The 24,164-nt window shown below is 35.7% G+C and overlaps 2 protein-coding genes and 1 long non-coding RNA gene across 3 annotated transcripts in view; 2 read left to right on the top strand and 1 right to left on the bottom strand.

Annotated features, from left to right (window-relative positions):
* The window catches only part of LOC138711949 (fatty acid synthase-like), a 147,644-nt gene that overhangs the window by 72,873 nt on the left and 50,607 nt on the right, over positions 1 to 24,164 (top strand). Inside the window, exons 26-30 of the mRNA XM_069843256.1 lie at positions 3,417 to 3,596; positions 7,426 to 7,624; positions 8,757 to 8,937; positions 12,328 to 12,473; positions 14,608 to 14,855. Of these exons, the coding sequence (XP_069699357.1) occupies positions 3,417 to 3,596; positions 7,426 to 7,624; positions 8,757 to 8,937; positions 12,328 to 12,473; positions 14,608 to 14,855 (954 nt within the window). The remainder of the gene's footprint in view (positions 1 to 3,416; positions 3,597 to 7,425; positions 7,625 to 8,756; positions 8,938 to 12,327; positions 12,474 to 14,607; positions 14,856 to 24,164) is intronic.
* On the top strand, positions 18,804 to 21,745 carry LOC138711968 (uncharacterized). The gene is made up of 2 exons (XM_069843290.1): positions 18,804 to 18,982; positions 19,470 to 21,745. Exons 1-2 carry the CDS (start codon positions 18,853 to 18,855, stop codon positions 19,793 to 19,795), a joined length of 456 nt encoding a protein of 151 aa, XP_069699391.1. The 5' UTR covers positions 18,804 to 18,852; the 3' UTR covers positions 19,796 to 21,745.
* LOC138711976 (uncharacterized) lies at positions 21,891 to 23,026 on the bottom strand. The gene is made up of 3 exons (XR_011335562.1): positions 22,488 to 23,026; positions 22,149 to 22,357; positions 21,891 to 22,001 (listed from the first exon to the last, which is right to left on the bottom strand). It is a non-coding gene; the product is annotated as an uncharacterized lncRNA (long non-coding RNA).

Raw genomic sequence — 24,164 nt, forward strand, 5'->3', positions numbered from 1 at the left:
TGTGTACTAGTTGACTTGTAGAGTTGTCTTGATAATTCATTTTGCATCTTGTGTACACTACTTTTAACACCTTTCAACAATCAAACGCACCCACACAATAGGCAGAGAAGTTCGAGATGACGCCGAGATCTAGTAGGCTCTGAGGATGGTGTGATGAAGCACCGAAACAGCTGTAAGCCGCACAGACTTACATAATTAACATGAGTAAGTCCGCTAGTTAATCAATTACTTAAAGATTGCTTTCAAACGTTGTGGTTCTGTTGGTGCCATTCATCTCAGGACAGCTTTGATGTTGTTGGTAGTAAATCAAGCTCAGAATTTAATTTAGTTCTCAGTGAATCCTAACTATGTCGGAGCTAACAGCTGTTTAGACATACTAAAACTTTATCTGTGAACTATTATACTCTTTTGTGCTGTAGCAATATTTATGTCTTATTAAGTAGTCCTAATAAAAATTCACTTTTTCTGTTCAAAATATATATGCAATTCCATTGTTCATTATTTAAATAAAATACACCATTAACAAGTACTGGTGGCTTCGTTCTAGCCTATATCTTCATAGGAGCAACAGGGTTTTTACTGTGTGCTGCTGATGCACAGGGAACAGATAATGCACCAGGGGCGTATTTTGCGGGCTACCGGCGGTAGTCCAAGGAAATTACAAAAGAAAAAGTTTATAATATAACATAATGTAATCATTTTGTATTATTAGTTTTACCATGGTAATTAAAATTAAAGTAATTGTTAGATATATTTTGTGTAATAATAGGGTCAGCGGTAGCCCAAACCCTTTAACCAGTATACGCCACTGTAATGCACAATGTATGTGATGGAATTTTTACACCCAGGAACCGTGTTTCAAACTGCCCTCGTACTTGGCTGGCAGACTGGGTTAGCACACATGAATTATAAATATGTACACATCTGATTAGCTATTATGCAGTTTACACTTATTCACACTTTCACTTCAAATGCACAAGAAAACATGTTCCGTATCAGTCACCAGCCATTTGGAGACTGATTGATTAAGCTTGACACGAGCCAGGACGAACACACACATGCTTGTATCATCACCTCTGCGAGCCACCGTTCACCATGTCAGTGGCGTCGGCAGCATACAGTGAAAACCCTGTCGCTCCTGTCAACACTTATCTGATCATAATATGTTGTAAAATGCATACACCAGGGAAACATTTAATAAGTAAACAAGAATTTAGGGTAACTTCTCACAAAAGAAATTATGTATTTGCTGTAGATATGGTATAACTAAGTGAGTATGTGGTTTAAAATATGTTGTTGTTGTCTAGTACCTTGCATCTGGCAATGAAGCCATTAGCAGTCGTGCTTTCCAATACTTTTGAACTGTAGTTTCTTCTGATCTTAATGCTTAACAGGCCTTCAAGTGGTCTTCATTCATTTCTGCTGGATCGTTACACAGGACACATATGGGTGAAGCTGTAGAGATGACTTGCTAGACAGTCATGATTTGTCAATAGTCTGAAGGCTGCAACTGCTGTTTTCCTTGGTCTCTGGGGGATTATATCTGGGTTGGAAAGTAGTGTAATCCTTACAAATGTAATCTTCATCTTACGATGTTTGGTGACGTATACACGTCCGTTGATGTGACATATTAATGAATTTAAATCATTTTTTGTCTTTAGCATTTGATTCTATTTCTTGTAGGTATGAATGAGAAAATTTTGTAGTGATCAAGCGTTTTATTGAGGAATATGAGAAATTAAATTTAGACTTTTGTTTTATTGTTGTGCCTTTCTTGGCAAATGTGTCTGCGGTTTCATTCCCCATGACTCCACAGTGTGCTGGAATCCATTGGAGATGGACAATCTTATTAACTTTTTGGAGTTGTGTCAACATTTTGTAGCATTCCCTTATTTTTGTTGACTTCTTTGTAGCATTGGAACATATTCCCTGAATTGCAGCTTTAGAATCTGAAAGAATTACTGTCTTGTTATATTTATTTAAGGGAAGATTTAATAATTGTCGGAGAGCCTCTATTTCACCATCATAATTTGTTGTGTCTCTGCCAACAGAATGATAAAAGGAAAAATGTGTTCATGTAACTCCAGCTCCAGTAAGGTTTTCTGTGGTGGATCCATCGGTATATATGTGTAGCCATTCTTCTGTAGGGTATCTAGTATTGATCGTTTCCAGTGCTAGAAGTTTTTGTATTTCTTTAAAATATAATTTACAGTAATAATGTTAAAATACATTTGAAATTCCAGCGTTCACTGCAGAAATCTATGTAAATTTTAGATGATCGAACAGGTACCCACGGTTCATTTTTTTTCATTTAACTAGTCATGTAGTGCTAAATATGAATAATAGATAATAACATATCATAAACCACTATAAAATCTCAGTTTCAAAATTAGCAACTTTAAAATTGTCGAAAAAATGCAGACGTTTTTGTAATTGAATATTTACACTCTTCCTTTAGTCCAAAATATTCCATTAGTTAAACGAATAAGAATGGCCTTCCAACTTAGGAGGCAGATTTGTTATTTTAAATTTGCCGCTGTAGACAACTATCTTATTAGGAATTTTACTTGAAGCAAATAAAGTGATAGGTTTGGAAATAAATCCCGAAAAGACAAAGTATGTGATTATGTCTCGTGACCAGAATATTGTACGAAATGGAAATATAAAAATTGGAAATTTATCCTTTGGAGGGATAGAAACATTCAAATATCTTGGAGCAACAGTAACAAATATAAATGACACTCGGGAGGAAATTAAACACAGAATAAATATGGGAAATGCCTGTTATTATTCGGTTGAGAAGCTTTTGTTATCCAGTTTGCTGTCAAAAAAACTGGAAGTTAGAATTTGCAAAATACTGTAGTTATATTACCGGTTGTTCTGTATGGTTGTGAAACTTGGACTCTCACTTTGAGAGAAGAACAGAGGTTAAGGGTGTTTGAGAATAAGGTTCTTAGGAAAATATTTGGGCTAAGAGGAATGAAGTTACAGGAGAATGGAGAAAGTTACACAACGCAGAACTGCACGCATTGTATTCTTCACCTGACATAATTAGGAACATTAGACCAGACGTTTGAGATGGGCAGGGCATGTAGCAGGTATGAGTGAATCCAGAAATGCATATAGAGTGTTAGTTGGGAGGCCGGAGGGAAAAAGATCTTTGGGGAGACCGAGACGTATATGAGAGGATAATATTAAAATGGATTTGAGGGAGGTGGAATATGATGATAGAGACTGGATTAATCTTGCACAGGATAGGGACCAATGGCGGGCTTATGTGAGGGCGGCAATGAACCTCTGGGTTCCTTAAAAACCAGTAAGTAAGAAAGACAACTGTCTACTCTGGCTCTGCGTAAATTCGCCCCAGGTCCTTCTTTGTCATTATCTGCTGTCTCACAGTCATCTGATATCAACAGGCTTACCACGCCCTGAAGATGATTGGAGGCTTGAAGAAAGGCGACTCAGTGCTCATTCACTCTGGCAGCGGTGGGGTGGGACAGGCAGCCATCCACATCTGTCTGCACGAGGGGTGCAGGGTGTTCACCACTGTGGGCACGCCAGAGAAGAGGCAATTCATCAAGAAGCAGTTTCCACAGGTACGGGCAGGAAATGGTTAGGTACCACACTCTTGAAGTGGCGTTACAACATGCGATAGGCAATAGCAGTTGAATGTGCATAAGTGCACGATATGGGATAGTTGTACCACCGTCTACTATATACAGTCACGAAGCTCAATACATACTAAATATGCAAACATAGTCAGTTGAAATACGCATCTATAGATAGTTGCTAACCACCAGGATCGCTACTATCGCCTCATCACAGACTCTTTCCCCAGCAGACAATAAAATGTATTGTACTTTCGATATCGTATTCTTTTCAAAATATTAACACATTCCTTCCACTATTGAAATGTGAAATACAAAAGGTTTATATATTATTTTCATAAAGTATATATTATATTTTATAGTTCACCTTCCTGGATCTTTCGGAAGAAGGATAACTATAACCTCTTTTTCCTACAATATTTATAGTACCACAAACGTTTCCTTGTCCCATATTATTATTCAAATTATTGCATTTTAGCCATTTACAGTTATTACAACTGATAACGAACGTTTCACAGTTTACACAACTTTTCACAACAAAGCGAATTACGGCACACTCAATGCCTTTTCGATCTAGACCAGGCCGTAATGTATGTTCATACATGACATTATGTTTAATTATAATGTATAATTGCGAATATAGGAATATAAGTTAAACATAGTAAACATAACCTATAATTTCCATATGACATACCATACGTATGTAGTGGCAGGGCATTGGAGACCACTAAAATTAGACAGAAAGGGGCAACTGGTACAGTAAACATAACCTATAATTTCAACATATCTAAATATTCGTGTGGCGCAACTGAAAATTATTGAATCGTGCATAAATGAATGTTCAAGAATTTCGCAATATTTAATCGAAATAAAGGCAGGTATTACACATACGAACAACGTAATTTTCACACCAAAAATAATATTACACCTTAACTCGCAAGGAATCATGTCCGAAGTGTCTCCTAATCATTGTTTTAAATTTTATTACTGGAATTACACTACATTTTAGAGAAATATATGTTACTTTTTATGCATTCCAATTAATTTATATGGTTGAAACGCCGCCCTTCATGATCGGGTTAAGCAAGTCACATGGTCTGCCTTATGGCCTGTATTAGATCACGATGGCAGTGACACAGTCTATTGTTCCTAGTATTCACAGCGCTCCAAGCGGCTAGCAACTATCGCGAGAAATGCAAAAAATCATCCCAAGCTTCGTGACTGTATATACTAGACTGTGGTTGTACGCAGACACTCACTCTCTGTCTCTGTCTATTCCCTCCCCTCTTTCCATCTCTCTCTTCTGAAAGATATTTGTCTGGTTCATGAAGGCCAGTCATTTACCGAGATCTCCATTGAGTCACTGTCATCTTAAGGCCATCACACTATAGCATTGCCACCGAAACATCACTAGCTTACAATGCAGTACATAATAATCATTCTAAGTTAGTTCAATAGCCAGAAATTCCGTTATACAGCACAAAAAACTACCATCATTACCACCAAATGTATAACAGTCTGATTTCGGACATTTCTTTTCTAAGTTTTCATATACTATAACAACCATTGTCTCTTAAACCGTGTAATTTATAAATGAAGTCAATACCTTACTCTTTGGATTACAAAGACTGTCCTTCATGTGCAATGCAAAATAACGAATGTTCATCTTCTTATTTGGGTACATATGGAAAGATTTCTTTCATGTTAGTCTTTCGAACAATAGTTCAAGAAAAATTAAATACATTTATACAGTAGAACCCCAATTATCCGACACCCTATTAACCGATTGACGGATTATCTGACTGTCTTTCGCTCACTCTTTTTTTTTCCCCCTTTATTTCTTTCTTTCTTTTTTTCTTTCTTTATTTTTATTTTATTATTTTTATTATTTTTTTGCTACAGGAACATATGAACTACTACTGGTACTGTAAATTATAGTAGTACTTTTTTTTTTTTTTCTAGAGAGTGTTATTACAAGCCTTTACACTTCCAGCTTGGTCTACTGTTCGAGTTGCCGTACTGTACATCTTCTGTATAAAATGTATTCCATGAATGTCAAAGGAAAACTTTTGTGATAAGTATCGAAAAATGCATATAATTGAGTGATTTGGGGAAAGAGAAACTGTAGCTCATCTCGCATCAGAATACGAGACTGATGTTACAACTGTGCGCGATTTAATAAAAATTAAGGATAAAGTGTATAGAGTATGTAAATCTACAACATGAGACCTCTACTATTCCTATCTTTCCGTTACAGCCATTACAGAGAGTTTCCTTGCCCCTTAAAAACACGTCCTCGACAACTGAACTCAAATTATTTTATGATTAATTGTTCAGTTCACCCCCTTCATTACCACGGATAATAGAGGTTCTACTCTATAAGTTGCAACGTGATAAAAGAACTGAACTTTTAAGAAATGCATAGTGAGTGTGTCAGCTTGGAGACTTTTTTTAATTTCTAATTTCGTACTTAAGAATGGTTGTGCAGCTACTGCCCCCCCCCCCCAATACAGCCTGCTTTGTGAAACCTGTTTCTATTGACAAATTTTTAACCTGGTTCTTGTCACTGGAAGGGGTTGCAAGTTTGTCCCCCTCTCTAGCTGACTTTATAAGTGTTGGCTATTACCTGCTAGTAGAATTTCTTCAAACAATGCACGGTATTCTGTAAAGACAGTATTTGTCAGATCAGCAGCTTAGTTATGATGGATAATTACTGTTATGACCCTATTCTAATCCTATGTGGCTTTATTATTTTCCTTTAGAAGCTCCTAAACCTTTCCTTAAATGCAGATATTTCGCCAAACAAAGAAATAACCCCCAAACTTAGCTCAGCATGCTTCGCAATTAGATCGTTACAACAATTTCTAAACAGCAGTATCTTAAAGACAATATATTTTGCCTATTTCATCCCATTATGTCCTACGGAATAATATTTTGGGGAAATTCTGCAGATAGTAAAAATATATTTTTATTACAAAAAAGAACCATTAGAATAATAGTTGGAGCAAAGGCTAGAGAATCATACAGATTATTTTTAAAAAAATTAGAGGTTCTAACCTTAACAAATCAATACATACTCGTATACTCTACAATAAATTTCCTATTATGTAATAAAGAAAATTTTCCAACTAACTCAGCCATACATAGCATAAATCCCCGCAGAAGGAATGATTTTCATACGCCATCATCAAATTTATCATGCTTCCAAAGGGGAGTATGTTACATGGCGATAAAAATGTTCAATAGTCTTCCTGAAGACATTAAGAATCATAGCCAAAACCCTGCATTATTTAAGGTAAAACTAAAAAATTACTTAATATTTCACACTTTCTATTCTGTAGATGAATTCTTGACATTTCACAGTATTGTGTAAATATTATAATACTATTAAATGGTAAACATATTACATTGTATAAAATATTATTGTTATTAAGGTATTAATTCTGTACATATTTCATATTTGTATTTTATATGTATTGCATTTTATTGTTAAAGTAAGAATTGGGCATGTTCTTTATTCTATGCTATAAAGCAAATGTAAGAATATTATGGAACGAATAAATCTATCTACCTTTTTCTAAAATAAAATAAAAACATGTACTTTTCAGTACAAAAGGCAGTTGAACATAATAGGCTGAGAAGTATTTTAGCAGGTGTGGACGGCCATTCTTTTCAAAGTAACTATACATTCTCATACATCAAAAGAAAGGTCCAAGTTTTAAGAAAACACGTGTTGTCAGTTGAACCCGCTATTTCATCTCATAATCCATGTGGCACTGTATGTAGCGACCTCTCCTGGGTTAAATGAATTATGTAGTTGACAGATGAGGACATCGGCAACTCGCGCGACACGTCCTTCGAGCAGCTGGTGATGGAGCGGACGGCAGGGCGGGGCGTGGACCTGGTGCTCAACTCGCTGGCCGAGGAGAAGCTGCTGGCCTCTGTGCGCTGCCTCGCCAGCAATGGACGATTTCTGGAGATCGGCAAGTTCGATCTGTCGCAGAACAACCCACTGGGTATGACTCTCACTGTGATTCCAATTCCAGAGTACGCACTACATGGTGTTATTTGTAAATGGACACTATGGTCCTTAAAATAAGAGCTGTAAATACGGATATGATGAATTGAAGAATTAAATTGTCCCTTGTGCAGATGCTTGCATTTCCCTATTTTGACTATGCTGACATTTTACTGGCTGACCTTTCCAGCGACAAGAAAACGAAACTTCAAAGTGCTCATAATTTGTGCGTACGTTTTGTAAGCAATGTTCGTAAATATGATCATATTACCCCATCCTTGGAAACAATAGGTTGGCTTAAACTAGATAAGAAAATAAATTTACATTCACTTCTCCTTCTCTTCGAAATCTTGAACTCTTCTATTCCTTCATACCTGTCATCTCGCTTCACTTACCTTTCTTCCCACCACAATCTGAACACACGCTCTCGTCATGAAACAATACTAACAATACCATCCCATCGCACCTCCTCATACTCATCCTCTTTCACAATAGCCCTGCCAAGACTCTGGAATTCGTTACCTGCTAGCATCAGGGACTGTCGAAATAAAATTGAATTCAAACGCAAACTTACTAGGCACTTGGTCAGTAATTGAGACTCGTTCAGACATGGTTTCTTGTAAATAGTTCTCTTAATCTATCACAAAATATTTCGATATCCGGTAATTTCATTACTATAGATTTTTGTTATTGTAAGTTTCATTTGTAATTCAGTAAATACAAAAATATTCTTTGTTCTTAACTTCTATGATAAAATGTCTAGCTTTCATTAATCAGGTAATCTTGTCGTACTTTAATTTTTATTGTAATTGTAATTGTAAATTTAATGTTAATTGTAATTTTATTTTTCATATTATAGTTGTAATCCCCTGGTAGAGGGGCAGAGAAGGCCTGACGGCCTTATCTCTACCAGGTTAAATAAATAAATACTAAAATACTAAAAAAATACTAAATTGTAAACAGTCATATTCTTCACAGTACCAGTATGGTAGAAGCTAAATTGTTTGGAAACGTATAAAACATTAAATGAGAAAACATGTTCTGTCTTTGTGATTGATTTTTTTTTTTCTGTATTTTGCTTTTTCGTCATTTAAAATATGCAATAGACAGTGCTCTCGTGTGTGTGGCAGGCATGGAGGTGTTCCTGAAGGGTACTAGCTTCCACGGGATCATGCTGGACAATATCTTCACTGCACCCGTAGACGTGAGACAAAGTTTGTACAACTTGATGTGTGAGGGTTTGAAGTCAGGGGCCGTGCAGCCACTCATGAGGACGGTGTTTCCTACGAAAGAGGTGGAGCAAGCCTTCAGGTGTGTGGAGCTTCTACCTAATTTACACTTGTAGTGCTAAAATCGAAATTTCAATCTTTGTGTTTCAATTCAAAGTATGAGTCAGATAATTTGATGGAATATAAAAGATCCAATTATTTTTTTTTTCTGTATCTATGGAGTGGACGTAAAGTTCCACCACATCTGTTGTTATGCCAAATTTATGAATATATTTATGAATTATTAACGGAAATGTGCAGAGTCTTTAATAAACATGTCCGTTGTAGCATGGGGTTTGGCTCCCAGGCAACAGGTCCAGCATCAGCAGGTAAAATGCTGCCTACAACGTCGGAAGCAGAAATGGATTATGAAACCTATCCTACAGCAGATGTTGAAGGTGTCATCCGTCCACTGTCATGTGCAAGCTTGATGTTGCAAGAATGTATTGTCACTCACTCATCTAAGTTCATCAACTGAAATTCTTCCTATTTCATGCTCACTATTAACTTGTGCGGATTCATGTGAATTACTTTGTCTTTCAAACTACCTCATAAATATAGAAATTAAGATATCGAGAGAGGAAGGAAAAATGAAAAATGAAAAATAAAGAAGAAATAGAGAAGTCAGAAAATGTAGAAAGAAAGCGAAAATGAAAAAAAGAAAAAAAGAAATAGAGCAATCAAAAAATGGAGACAGAAAGAAAACATCCAAAAAGAAAAGAAGGAATAGAGAAATCAAGAACTCAATAAAGAACGAAAAATGAAAAGAGAGAGAAGAAATAGAGAAGTCAAGAACTCGAAAATGATTGGAAAAAAGAAAAGAGAAAAGAAGAAATAGAGAAATCAAGAACTCGAAAATGATTGGAAAAATAAAAAAAGAAAAGAAGAAATAGAGAGATCAAGAACTCGAAAAAGAATGAAAAATGAAAAGAGAGAGAAGAAATAGAGAAATCAAGAACTCGAAAATGATTGGAAAAATGAAGAGAGAAAAGAAGAAATACAGAAATCAAGAACTCGAGAAAGAATGGAAAAATGAAAAGAAAAAAAAAATAGAGAAATCAAGAACTCGAAAAAGAATGGAAAAATGAAAAGAGAGAGAAGAAATAGAGAAATCAAGAACTCGAAAATGAATGGAAAAATGAAAAGAGAAAAGAAGAAACAGAGAAATCAAGAACTCGAGAAAGAATGGAAAAATGAAAAGAAAAAAAAAGAAATAGAGAAATCAGGAATTCGGAAAAGAATGGAAAAATGGAAAGAGAAAAGAAGAAATAGAGAAATCAAGAACTCGAAAAACAATGGAAAAATGAAGAGACTAAAGAAGAAATAGAGAAATCAAAAACTCGAGAAAAAATGGAAAAATGGAAAAAGAAAAGAAGAAAGAGAGAAATGAAGAACTCGAAAATGAATGAATAAATGAAAAAAGAAAAGAAGAAATACAGAAATCAAGAAATGGAGAAAAAAAGGAACAATGAAGAATGAAAAGAAGAAATAGTGAAGCAAAGAACTGAAGAAAGAATTCAAGAAGGTACCTGTAGTTAGGAAATGTTAAAAGAACTGTTCTAAAAAACCATTTATAATTAAAATTATTCTAATAAATGTATGATACTAAAAATAATACTAATTCATTGGCATTATGGGCCAATGCAGTGTCATTTTCAAAGACGCATATGCTATATATATCTGGCTGCTGTATATTTTAATTCCTGTTAAGCATCGAGGACATCAATGTGAGTTTTACCAATGAGCAGGGTTGTGCTCAACTTCTTGATAAAAGTGGGGATTCTCCTGAGCCCAGAAGAACATGTTCCGCTTTCTGAACTGCAGCAAGTGGCGCATTGGTTATGAAGAGAACTTGCTTCTGTCTCTCAGGCACATGCAGTCTGGTGTCTGTTAATTCAGTCACTTGGCCAAAAGCTTTCTTTTTAAGGTCTTTCTCCATGTGGTCGCTCTGATTGACTGGACGGTGTGACTTCTGGTGTTCCAAATAAGTACTTTAGTACGATTCTTGACATCTCTCAGTGCAGTTCCTACCCGGAGATCCGATTGAGGGACTATTTTACCTCCGGAGAATTTTACACTGAGGGACTCCAGGAATCATAAGCAGTGAAAAATATAGTGGGACTGCGTTGGTGTTAATGCAGCTTATGTGGGTACCTCTTTGTTACTTGTTAGCTTAAACAACAAGTTTAAGCCCCCTCACCACGACAAGGTGAGTACCCACGAGAGGGTACTATTGCAAAACAGGCAACATATTTGCAACCAAGATCTCTTCAAGTGATATCTCTATCCAGTGCTTTTGCTTCAGTAAAGTCTCATTTTACAAACCTGTGGATCAACAATTGGCTCTCTTCTGACAAAGGAAAAATTTTACAGTCTGTACAAAAGAAACCAAATGACGTGGAAATGTACAAAAACTTGCCCAGACATGTTCAAACATTTTTAATAAGAGCCAGAACAGGTCACATTGTCACACATTTCTGATAATCCTACTTGTCTGTGGTGCAATAATCATGATGAAGATCTGGAACACATTCTTCTATACTGTCCATCCATAAACCACAAAAGAAGTAAATTAAAATCATCAGTACCAGTTGCAGAAGACACAGCCCTGCAGTATATATTGACTACACCCCACCTCTGGCTACTAGCAACAGGCATCTATAATGAACACCAATCAAAATACCCCTCATTTCTCAACAACTGAATAGACTACAGTGGACTATAGTGGACTTTATGTTGTCAGCAAATAGCTGGATAATTAAGAAGATTGATTGATTCTTGTTAATTTCATTAGTGATTGAATCAGTGACTCAATAACAGCAGCACAAGTTTCTTGCTGAGTGAAGGGTCTTTCACTTCGCTTTGCTTCTTTAACACATCCCATACTGGAAGGCTTTTCCTCTCACTTCAACTTATCTCTGCTCAATGACGTCTTACCATGAAATTCTGCATGATGTCACTCCGGTATGTGGCGGCTCGAAGACCCACACAATAATACGAAATTTATAAACACATAAAAACACCCACAACACATTCTCAACCCTCAATCGAATTTCAGAACACACATCCTTTGAATACAATCGTGAATACACTCCACTATAACAGAAAACCAGAAAATAGTGCTGGAACTCACTAGAATTCAGAAGATGATGGAAATAACATTGAAAGTTGTCAATCAGTTAACATAACACTATAATTTAAAATGTTAACAAAGTGACCTTGTTATTTATTGAATCTAATTCTCTTAACAGTTCATCAGTGATTGTGTAAGTGTTAAAAGAGTGAATACAAGAATGAAGAATTAATTATCTATTTTAGAAACAAAGACAACTCTGTATTACATATAATTCATCATGCATATCGAAGGTAGGTGGGTTTTAGTGTTTAATTTTGTGGATATTTGATTGGTTCAGCCCATGTTACTGTGTTCCAGGTTCATGGCAAGCGGCAAACACATAGGCAAGGTGTTGGTGAAGATCCGACCTGAAGAAGAGGAGAAGGCTGTTATTCCAAGCAGTTTTCCTATGGAGGCTCAGCCGAGATTCATCTGCAAACCAGAGTGCACCTATGTAATTGCAGGTATCCAATATTGAGTTGTTTAAATGTTCGTACTTGACAGCATTTATGGTATGACGTGCTTTTGTAATCTTGCATATGGTTGGCGCCAACTTAGGCCTATATGGGTCCGTGGCGACTGAGCTTACCAAATAATTCGTAGTGTTATTTATTATTATTATTATTATTACTATTATTATTATTATTATTATTATTATTATTACTTACTTACTTACTTACTGGCTTTTAAGGAACCCGAGGTTCATTGCTGCCCTCACATAAGCCTGCCATTGGTCCCTATCCTGAGAAAAATTAATCCATTCTCTATCATCATATCCCACCTCCCTTAAATCCATTTTAATATTATCTCCCCATCTACGTCTCGGCCTCCCTAAAGGTCTTTTTCCCTCCGGCCTCCCAACTAACACTCTATATGCATTTTTGGATTCACCCATACGTGCTACATGTCCTGCCCATCTCAAACGTCTGGATTTAATGTTCCTAATTATGTCAGGTGAAAAATACAATGCGTGCAGTTCTGTGTTGTGTAACTTTCTCCATTCTCCTGTAACTTCATCTCTCTTAGCCCCAAATATTTTCCTAAGAACCTTATTCTCGAACACCCTTAGCCTCTGTTCCTCGTTCAAAGTGAGAGTCCAAGTTTCACAACCATACAGAACAACCGGTAATATAACTGTTTTATAAATTCTAACTTTCAGATTTTTCAACAGCAGACTGGATGATAAAAGTTTCTCAACAGAATAATAACAGGCATTTCCCATATTTATTCTGTGTTTAATTTCCTCCCGAGTATCATTTATATTTGTTACTGTTGCTCCCAGATATTTGAACTTCTCCACTTCTTCAAAAGATAAATCTCCAATTTTTATATTTCCATTTCGTATAATATTCATAAGCATCTGACAGAAACTGACCTATACGAACTCTGCTGTACGTTTCACTGAGACACATTTTAATTAATCCAACTAGTTTCTTGGGAATACCAAATTCAATAAGAATATCGTATAAAACTTCTCTCTTAACCGAGTCATATGCCTTTTTGAAATCTATGAATATTTGATGTACTGTACACTTATACTCCCATTTTTTCTCCAATATCTGTCGAATACAAAAAATCTGATCAATAGTCGATCTATTACGCCTAAAACCACACTGATGATCCCCAATAATTTCATCTACATATGGAGTTAATCTTCTCAAAAGGATATTGGACAACATTTTGTACGACGTCAACAAAAGTGATATTCCTCGAAAGTTACTACAGTTAGTCTTGTCCCCCTTCTTAAAGATAGGTACGATAATGAACTACTTCCATTGTTCTGGTACAATTTCCTTTTCCCAAATAGCAAGTAGAAGCTTATAAATTTTGTTAGATAATGCACTTCCATTGTCTTGTATTAATTCTGCTGGAATTTGATCGATACCTGGAGACTTATAATTTTTCAGATTTTCTATCGCAATTTCGACTTCAGAAAGTGTGGGTTCGGGTATAAATGGCTCAGCAGTTTGTATTTGAATTGCGTCCCGATCATTTCTATTTGGCCTATGTACAGTATATTTAGTAGTTGTCCAAAATAGTTTTTCCATCTGTTCAGGATTGAATGAGCGTCTGCAAGCAAGTCACCATTCTCATCCTTGATCACGTTTACCCTTGCCTGATATCCATTCTTGAATTCCTTTATGCCCTTATATAAATCTCTAATTATTATTATTATTATTATTATTATTATTATTATTATTATTATTATTATTATTATTATTATAATTGATAGTATATTATATAATTTTTGTCTGTCTGTATGTTTGTTACATTTTCATTCGATAATTGCTGAACAGATTTCTATGAAAATTGGTATGCAAGATAAGTTAGATCCCATTAAATACAGTTTTGAAAATAATCCAGGAGCAAACAACTTAAAATTTACAATAAGCTAATTATTCAGATTGTACTGTATTAGCAAAGCTGTATTTGCAAAGTATAATAGGTTAAAGTCAATGATATTGATTTGTAACAGTACAATGAAGGGCACAGGTATGGCTAGTCTTAAATAAATGCATAACAGCAGTGCAATAATGAGTTTTCAAGTGTCACGCAGTCTTGTGTATTAGTAGCAGTCAAGGCCCTTCCTTATTGCAGGTGGTTTAGGGGGCTTTGGCCTGGAGCTGGCGGACTGGCTGGTGCTGCGAGGAGCCCGCAAGCTGGTGCTGACATCTCGCAGTGGCTTGCGGACTGGCTATCAGAGCTACCGGGTGCGCATCTGGCATAGTTACGGCGTTACTGTAAACATCTCCTTGGCCGACATCACGTCCGAGGAGGGCGTAACAACTCTTCTGTCAGAAGCGAATAAACTCGGACCAGTGGACGCCATCTTCAACCTCGCTGTGGTTAGTTTTCATATCATAAACAATACCATTACCGATACATGTAATTAATGGCTTTAAAAATCATTTCACTTTTGTTTTCGAAATACTAGATTAATTTTCTTCCTGCATGAGTGTTCAAATCTTAAGTCTACAGTAGTTTGTTTGCTTTGTTAGCTGGTTCATTGTTTCCTTGCTCTTGATTGTTTTTTATTGATTGTTGTTTTGTTTTTTATTCTTTGTTCGTTTGTTTCTTTGCTTTCTTTCTCGATTAGCAGTCTTCTTGCCCACGGGTTGTTTATTCCCTTAGCTGCTTGTTCATTGATAGTATGTTTGTTTGTTTTACGTCCTTGAATAGAATAGAGTGGAATGGTTTTCATCACCATAGTATACAGTGGTGGCTCCTGCATATTTCTTAAGAGGAGGAAAGAAGGTAAACAGGACGAAATGACACCTTCTTGAATGAAACATGCTACAAATTAGCCTACATTCATACATGTAAGACCAGATAATGTTAGGGTTGGCCTTCCCTTCTGTATAGCAATAATCTGTTCTTGTAAACTGAGTTTCCTAAATTTTCCATAAAATATAATGTTTTCACTTCCATTCATTGTTGAATAATTGCACAAATTAACAATTACAAGGAAATTCACCTCGCAGCATTTTTCGAGCACACTACAGCATCACACGTGTTGGAAGAGACTATAGCTACTAACACGTAATCGGAACCACGGAAATGGGAATGGGAAATAATCTGAGGAAAGCGAGAACACTGCACGCACCTTGGCAACTTGCCCTGTCTAGTACACAATGAACGGAAGTGAATTTCAGCGGCCAGAAAGATCTGCGATACTAACGTAGAACTACTTCCTTTTTGTTTTATATAAACACGACTTTAACTTTCAAATATCCTTGAAAGTTTCAAATCATGAATAGTAGCCTATATAAAGTGCAATGAATAAAATTTTTTATTTATAATTTTTAAAAAAAGTTTATATGGTGTCTTTCATAGCTTTGCGTTAAAACTGTTTTATTGTGCCTCCTCCTAGTTGTGTTATAGTCTGGTTGAATGCAAGATCGTTAGATGGCAGCGGTAGCGAGCTTGCTGCACGACCAGTCGGTTTCTATTTCCCGCCCATGCGCTGATTCAGAGGAGGATCGCCTCCCTCTCCGTTCATTTACTCGCTTTAAAACTCTGCTTCTTTCTCTGGCCGCTAGTGCGCTGTTGTCTATGTGTGTTAACTGCAGTAAAGGAGGAATTGAGTGCCTTTCCTCCACACAAACAATCTCGCATCTTTCTCACAGTTTTCTACAGCACATGAGCGTGCATCATTTAAAACTCGATCAACCGAGCTGTGAACTTAAAAATGATCGAATCTTCCTTGAATTTCAAGGCACATATTTTATTTGATATTTACTTTCAAAAGATGAAAAATGTGAGGAGGACGTTCCTCCCTTCCCTCCCCCGAGGAACCGCCACTGATAGTATACAAAGATACAATCGGCTTGTCCAATACTAATCTCTCACACTTACAATACAAATATAATATGCAGTAAAACAATTACAAGCCCTGAAATGAAAATGCACAGATCTTGTGATTAATATTATTATATCAAAATATTACACAAGTGATAAATCCAAACATTTCTAAGAAAATTATATTATATTGTCTTACATTTAAATTTGTTCATTGTTCGGTACACTTTTTTAACACTTGTATAATCACTGATTAACAATAACTTCTTTACTGTGTTAATATTATAAAAATACCTGTTGACTACTTTAGAGGTGGTGTCCCTCATTGCCCGAAGTCTAGTGAGACCCCGCGCTATCTCCTGGTGTCCTGTTGTGGGGTGTGTTCATGATTGTGTCGAAAAGGGTGTGTGTTTTGAAGTTCAGTTAAGTGTTCAGGATGTGCTGTGTATGTTTGTAAATTTCATATTGTTCTATAATGTCAACTTTCTGGTTTTTTGGCTGGATGAGTAGTATTTTCATGTCAGTGTCTATATTGATGTGTTGTGATTGGAGTTTATGATGTGTTCTGCATAGGTTGAATTTTAGTTTATCTTAAGGTATATGTTGTTGTTTGTTGTTGTTTTCTAATGCCAGGCGTTTGACAATAAAGTCATTTGACCTCTTGCATTCCAATTTTTTTCAAAGATATTATCATGACCAGCCAATGAAGCACAGATTTTGAGGTGTTCCGAATCCATTTCTTGGTTTGAGTTGCACAATGAGCAGTTAGGGGACTGATATATTCCAATTCTATGTTAAGGTATATGTACACCCACAAAACGCAAAAAATGATGAAAAATTAGAATTTTCAAAATATAACTATTTTAATCGAGAATTTTCTCCCCTTTAATTTGATATAAGAATTTTCGATTTATGCCGTATGGTTTTTCAGATAAGTCCCATTTTCCAAAATGCTGCTTTTGGAGTGATCTTTGTAGCAGTCAATCCCCTTGTCCAGCATTGCTTGTAAAATAAACTTCTTTCTAGCCCCGAAATAGATGCATAGATATCTAGGCATGATCATTAGATTGAAAAAACTTTTTTATATAATGAAGTAATTTATAATCTTTTACTGTTAGTCATAAAACTGTAAATTTGTGTGTCAATGATGTTGTACGTCATTTTAATAAGAGTCCAAAAGTAGAAATTACAATTCTGAGGAGGATGGACATAAACCCTGGGACAAACACCATCGCAGGATTTGTTGCATCAATGGAAATAGGGACAAAAATGCCAAAAATACATTTAACACCTGAAGTTAAAACAAGGCGGAGGTATTTGAGAGGCAGAAAGAAGCTGAAACTGGACCGACATGAAGCTGCTTAAGGGGTGACATATGATGATGCAGTCTTCTAGGCTCTGAAAGTTTGTGGCTCATTTCCTGTAAATAGTAATTTTAGAATATTTAATTCTTTCAAACATGATATCTCAGTCAAATATGGTGATACCAAGAAGATATTGGTGTCATTTTGAAGCTTGAAATGTCCCCCAGTGCCTGACAATGAGTAAAATAACATTAATATAATTAATAATTATCTATGGATTTTTATATGATTTATGCAACATAAACAACATATTGTTCAACAATATCGACTTCAGTGGAAAAAACATGTCGAAAGGATGGATCGCACTAGATGGCCTAAACAGATTCTTACTTATGTACCAAGAGGAAAGAGGAAATTGGGAAGACCACGAAAGCGCTGGCATGAGACCGTAACAGATCCTGTAGGGTCTAATACGTGAGGGATATGATGATGATGCAACATAAAATATTATTGTAAGGCCGGTATTCATAGTCAGTGACTTATTTGTTCAATAAGTTTGACTTTGTTAAGTTATACTTATTGGAAAATCTTAACTTATATGATTACGGTATTCATAGTCGGCTAATAAGTCGTACTTTGTTAAGTTTCATTCAATAAGTGTAACTTATGTGTATATAAATAAGTCGAACTTATTGGTATGAGAAATTGCAAGGCCATTGTCACAACAATGTAAATCAGACGGTCGTTCTTCTTTTGTCTCGAATTTCGTTTTTCTTTTGTCTCCAATTTCGTTTTTCTTTTGTCTCCAAATTTGTACATTATACATAGCGTCTGTAGGATAAAGTTGAAATGGAAGGGAAGAGAAAAAGTAAACATTTTACTTCTCTAGAAAAAGAAGTATTAAAAGAAATTATTCTTAAATATTCCACGATCTTAGAGAATAAGAAGACAGATTCAGTATCTTCAAGACAAAAATACGAATGTTGGGTGAAGATTACTGAGGAATTTAATTCGTCCATAAATATTGTCGAACATGTAAGTACACCTTCCTACAATATTTTCTTTGAATAAAGTATATTATTATAAATAAATAAATTATGAAGTTATTTTATGCGGAGTTGGGAATTTTATTTTAATTTCGTTATAATGATTCTAGAGAAATGAAGAACAACTGAGGAAACTATGGGCGAATATAAAATGCCATCAGCGTAATGTTTTGACGAAAGAACGTCAGGCAGCAATGGCTACAGGGGGTGGCCCACCAGTAATTGTGGAGGACATTGATCCAACTGTGGCCCAAGTATCACCGCATATAATGGTCCACATTCCGGGAGCTATTGACTCCGATATGCTGGAGAGTGAACTAGAAGGTAAGCAGTGAATATCTATTTAACATTTAATTTGCTTCTTAGCCTATTCATCTTTGATGAAAAGATGGAAGATAGTGTTAGGCAGCAAAAAGCGGTTGGGCTATAATTAAAAAAAATGTCGTAGCGTAAATATGTATCTTTAGAATGGAAACTAGTTATTATTTATAATAAAAAAATTATTCAATTATATTTACTTGAATTGAACCAGTAACAGATAACTAGGCCACTGGCATAGCTCAGTCAGCTTGCCTTCTGATCCGGAGTTGCGCTGCTACGTGGGTTCGAATCCCTCTTGGACTGACTACGTGATTGGGTTTTTCCAAGGTTTTCCCCAACTGTGAGGCAAATGTAAAAAATCTATGGAAAATCCTCGGCTCATCTTGCAAAATACCATCTCGCTATCACCAATCCCATCGACGTTAAATAACCCAGTATTTGATACAGCATCTTTAAATAACCAACTGAAAAAAACCTGTTTACATTACAGTTATGTTCGCAGAGGAAGTACAACTCGCAACAAAGCCTTCCGAGGACGTATCTCCTTCCACTGCTGGTCCAGCCAACTCGGTTGAAGCTGAAACTGAAACAGCAGAGATGGCAACTCCAACAGCATCAATAGAAGCAGCAGCACCAAGGGTTCAAACAAGAAAGCACAGAAATGTAGTTTTCAAGGATCAAAGCGCTGCATTATTGCAGTTAGAAATAAAGAAGACAAAATTAGAACTGGAAACTGCAGAAATAATGTTGCGTGTGGCCAAGAAGAAAGAACAGCTGATAGATATTGAGCTAGCTAAAGCTCAAAGGTTGACATAGCTAGGCATAATGTGCAAGCGATTTCATTAGTAATAATAGTAGTAGTAATAATAATAATAATAATAATAATAATACGTGCTATCATTTAAAAAATCATAACGTAAATATGTATCTTTAAAATTGAAGATAGTTATTGTTTATTAATAAATAAAACTGTCCAATCATATTTATATGAAGTCATCCGGTCACAATTAACTAGATCCTTTATCTTTATTATTATTATTACTGTATTATTATTATTATTATTATTATTATTATTATTATTATTATTATTATTATTATTATTCACAACAGCAAAATCACTTTTTAATTTAACATTCCTTGTTTATTATTTAACGTTACTTCTATAACCTATTAATTGTTTTATGTCAAAGTACACAATTACAATTCGTAACAACCAGTGGCGTGGTGTGGGTATTGCATGGGTATTACCGTCCCTTCTTTCGTGTTCAAGAGAAGAGGTTTTTCTATTAACATTAGGGATAGTCCAAATAGTCTATTCTGCCCTTGAGTATCCCGCTGGTAGGTCCATAGTTTTGCATAAAGATCTGAAAAGTTTTTTTCATAAACATTTCTGCGAAGTTTGTATACCTCTCAGAATTAAAAACACTAGAAATTCCAGTTTGTCGATGCACACAATCTTCTACATCCATATAGGCAAGGGTAGTATGTGTACCACATTGAAATGTCGATCATATCCACAAGATGCTTTTAATTTTAAATTATTCGTAACAGGTGTGGGCTTGTCTTTATTTACAATTATTACTTTTTTTTCACGAAAGAGCGTGAACCGAAAGTGTTTTAAAAGATTCTTGACTGCACAATTACACTCACAGTTAGGCCTACTGGAAGAAGATCCCGACGCTGATATTTTTTTTATAATGGTAATACATTGACACCAACTCACCGAAATCTGACAATGTAATGTAAAACAGAATGCTAACAGAGTCACTGAATAATATGTGTTGCATTAATTAGATTCCCTGGTCTGTGGTGTGCTTGCGCATTTACCGTCAAGCTGAGTGGTAACAGGACCCCAGTATGCGTTACATTTACTCTACTCTGCTTGCTTTTAAAGGGCGACAAGAGACTATATCATAGCATTTCCATTTCAGTTTAGTGCATGACATATTGTGACGCCCCGTAACTGATAACGAAAGGCGGGACAGAGAGGTAGGACACCTTACACTTTAAGATTGACCTGAAATACGCTAACGTAGTATGAATACAATGATACATTACATTATCTAGAGTAAACCGTACTTCCCAAGAGCCGATCTGCACTCTACCACAGATTCAAGCCAAATGACTTTATCCCCACTCCAATATGACCGGCAGAAGCACTTGGTTTCTGCGCACTTCGAAATGTTTGTTGCCGAGCTAGCAGCACTGTCTGCAGGGGTCAATGCCCTCCATCGAGTTGCTTGTTGCACTGTCCCTTGCCGTTAACAATGTTCGGCATTGATGTCGCAATGTCGCACACAGTCTACTGAACAACGGCCAGCGAAAGTAGTGTCCTTTTGTATTATATTCAAATAATGTTAATGAATTATTAGAAGTAGTAAAAACTTCAATAAACCTATTTTGTTTAGCGATGGTAACACTGGTCACATGTACGCCACGCCTCTGGAATTACGTAGGCAATTATTGAACAATTTTGTTATTTATAAACTCCTTTAAATTGGAATTTCTGAGATTGTAGTAATCAGGCAATTTAATCAGTTATTGTTTCAAACTTCACAATATTTATTGTACTGTATAAGTTACAGAACGTCTCAATTTCAAATGTTTTCATAAAGTACATAAATGAATAAATATTTTACTTCAGTAAAATACAATGGGTGATTCCGTTACGAATGGAATTGCCTCAATATGAAAACTAATTGTGAAATGTATTTACATTTCATCATCATGCCTCCTGAACACTCTGTTAATCAGTTCCCTCCTGAAAGCCAAACCTTCCGGTTGCTGTACAGGTGGTGCAATAGGCACAGGTTCGTATGGGAGAATCATATCTGGGTCATCTTCTGGTAAGTTGTCGTTTATCTCCAAACTCAAATTGTGAAGCACTGCACAGGCAACAATTATATTTGGAGCATTCTCGAGTTTGTTTCTTAGACCAACCGAAAGACAAGGAAATCTCTTCTTCCATACTCCAAACATTCTCTCCACTACACATCTCGTCCTTTTGTGGGCTCTGTTGTACCTATAAATTTCAATTAATATATAAGTTAGACATAAACATACAGTAGGTGTTCAACAAGAAAGTTGGATATAAACATAGATAGTCAATGAGAATAGCAGGTCTCTCCTGTACTTCCCATTACATAGCCCATGTCCATATATTAAATACCTGTGGTCAGCTGGAGTGACAGGATTTAACAAGGGAGTAAGCAGAATTCTCTGGCAAGAGTACCCTGCGTCCCCTAGTAAACAACCGGTAAACTCTCCTTGAACGTAACGGACATAGAGCCGAGAGTTCTGGAATATTCGACTGTCGTGCTCACTTCCAGCCCAGCTGGATACAATGTCCAAGAATTGACCTTCAGGTCCGGCAACAGCCTAAACAGCAACATACAATAGCGATATAAAATAAATTAAGACTGCGATTTCTTAGTTAAGAATGTACTGGAAATGAGTATGCTGTCTTAAAAAAGTGTTGAGTTATATAGTCTAATAATATTATTTTTACCTGTACATTCAAGGAGAAATAGTTTTTCCGGTTTCGAAATGATTCCGCGTGGTCTCCAAATTTTGTGTGGCAAAGACGGACATGCGTGCAGTCAATAGCACCGTCCACACTAGGTATAACAGGGTTGTTGGGATTACCACCCCTTCCCAGTTCTTCAAAACGTAAACGATTCGTTGCTTTCTCTTGCTGCGTTAATGGCATTCTTATGTGATGGCGTATGTGTAATGCTAGAATCCTTGATACCCTGTTCACTACCCTTGAGACTGTCGATTGTGAAAGTGAACAGAGATCACCAATGACGATCTATAAGTAATATAAAAAGTAGTGTCAACTCCTTACATTTGGCAATTTATTTTAGTTTCATTATAAGAGCAAGAAGGCTTTGTTTTGTATTAATTTTATTAATGCTTAATATTTTAATTTAAATTGACTGGATCAGGAAATTTAACCTTACTAATAATCAAATTTCATGCACATTAATGGAATCTAACCCCACCCATATATTGAATACCTCACATGTTGCAGTTATGGCTATATTAATTTTAATAAAATGAAACTTATCTGAAAGCTTCCGGTGGCATAAAATCTCAAGCAAATGAGAAGTTGTAAAACTGGAGGAACTGGCAAACCTCGCTGGTTAGGTTTTGCAAGAGTTCTCTCTATTTTCGGAAGAATTAAATCCAAAACCGTCCTTTTGTGAAAACGAAACCTCCTCTTGAATTCAATGTCATTATAAAATTCAAAGGGGTTCATGACGTTTCTCAAATAACGCTTTGGAGCACGAATTTCTTGCAATTCATTGACTTCTTCAATCATTTCTTCAAACTCGTTATCCATTTTTAGGCTAAAACTGACATAAGTCAGGGGTTCCCTTGACTTGATAAAGTCTAACTTATTTCATAACATAAGTCGCACTTGAGTCACTATGAATTGCAATAAGTTCAACTTCATGAAGTCAGACTTTGTAAAGTAAAGCTTATAAAATAAGAACGACTTATAATAAGTACGACTTATTTGGACCGAAATCTGCAATTGAGACGAGATTTAAGTTCGACTTATATATAAGTATGACTTATCTCGACTATGAATACCGGCCTAAGTTACATATATGGTAATATTTAATTAATGTAAATAAAAATTAAAAATAGCTCTATGTTAGGCACTAAAGAATAGTTTTAGCTATAAAACTGTGAAAAAACTGTGGCTCTATCTTAAAAACTGCATGAGCTATCATGTTTCAAGTTGCATGTCAAAATTATAAACAAAATAATTTTTAAAAACAATTTAGACATAATTTCACGGGATCTGTTCATTTCATTCTCTTTCTGGTATCATTCTCAATTGTATAAACATTTTACAGAGCAAAATTATACAAAACAAAATTTTTTGTATGTAAAGGTGTACATATACCTTAAGCTTAAATGTCTAATATTATCTGGTAAAATATTAGAGCTATATAGCTTTTTTTTTACAAATTTCTTCATTTTTATGTTTGTGTCTTAGTCAGTTGCAATTATTTATTAGTTTGTTTGATAAGTTCTTCACTTATTTTCTACATTGTTGGTTTTTCTGCGTGTCTGTTTGCTTGGTTTGTCGCTTCATTGGTAGTATTAGTCATGCTGATGGAGGTGATGGTGGCTGCAGCGGCAATGGTGGTAAAATACTTAAACTTTTACG

The sequence above is a fragment of the Periplaneta americana genome, chromosome 2 (assembly GCF_040183065.1).
Source record: "Periplaneta americana isolate PAMFEO1 chromosome 2, P.americana_PAMFEO1_priV1, whole genome shotgun sequence".
In the NCBI taxonomy this organism is placed as follows: Eukaryota; Metazoa; Arthropoda; class Insecta; order Blattodea; family Blattidae; genus Periplaneta; species Periplaneta americana.

What these genes read in the sequence shown, in the direction of transcription:
- LOC138711968 (XM_069843290.1), top strand. Translation starts at nt 18,853, where the DNA reads ATGGCTACAGGGGGTGGCCCACCAGTAATTGTGGAGGACATTGATCCA. An exon ending in GCTGGAGAGTGAACTAGAAG is followed by an intron (nt 18,983 to 19,469) that starts GTAAGCAGTGAA and finishes TTTACATTACAG; the next exon opens with TTATGTTCGCAGAGGAAGTA.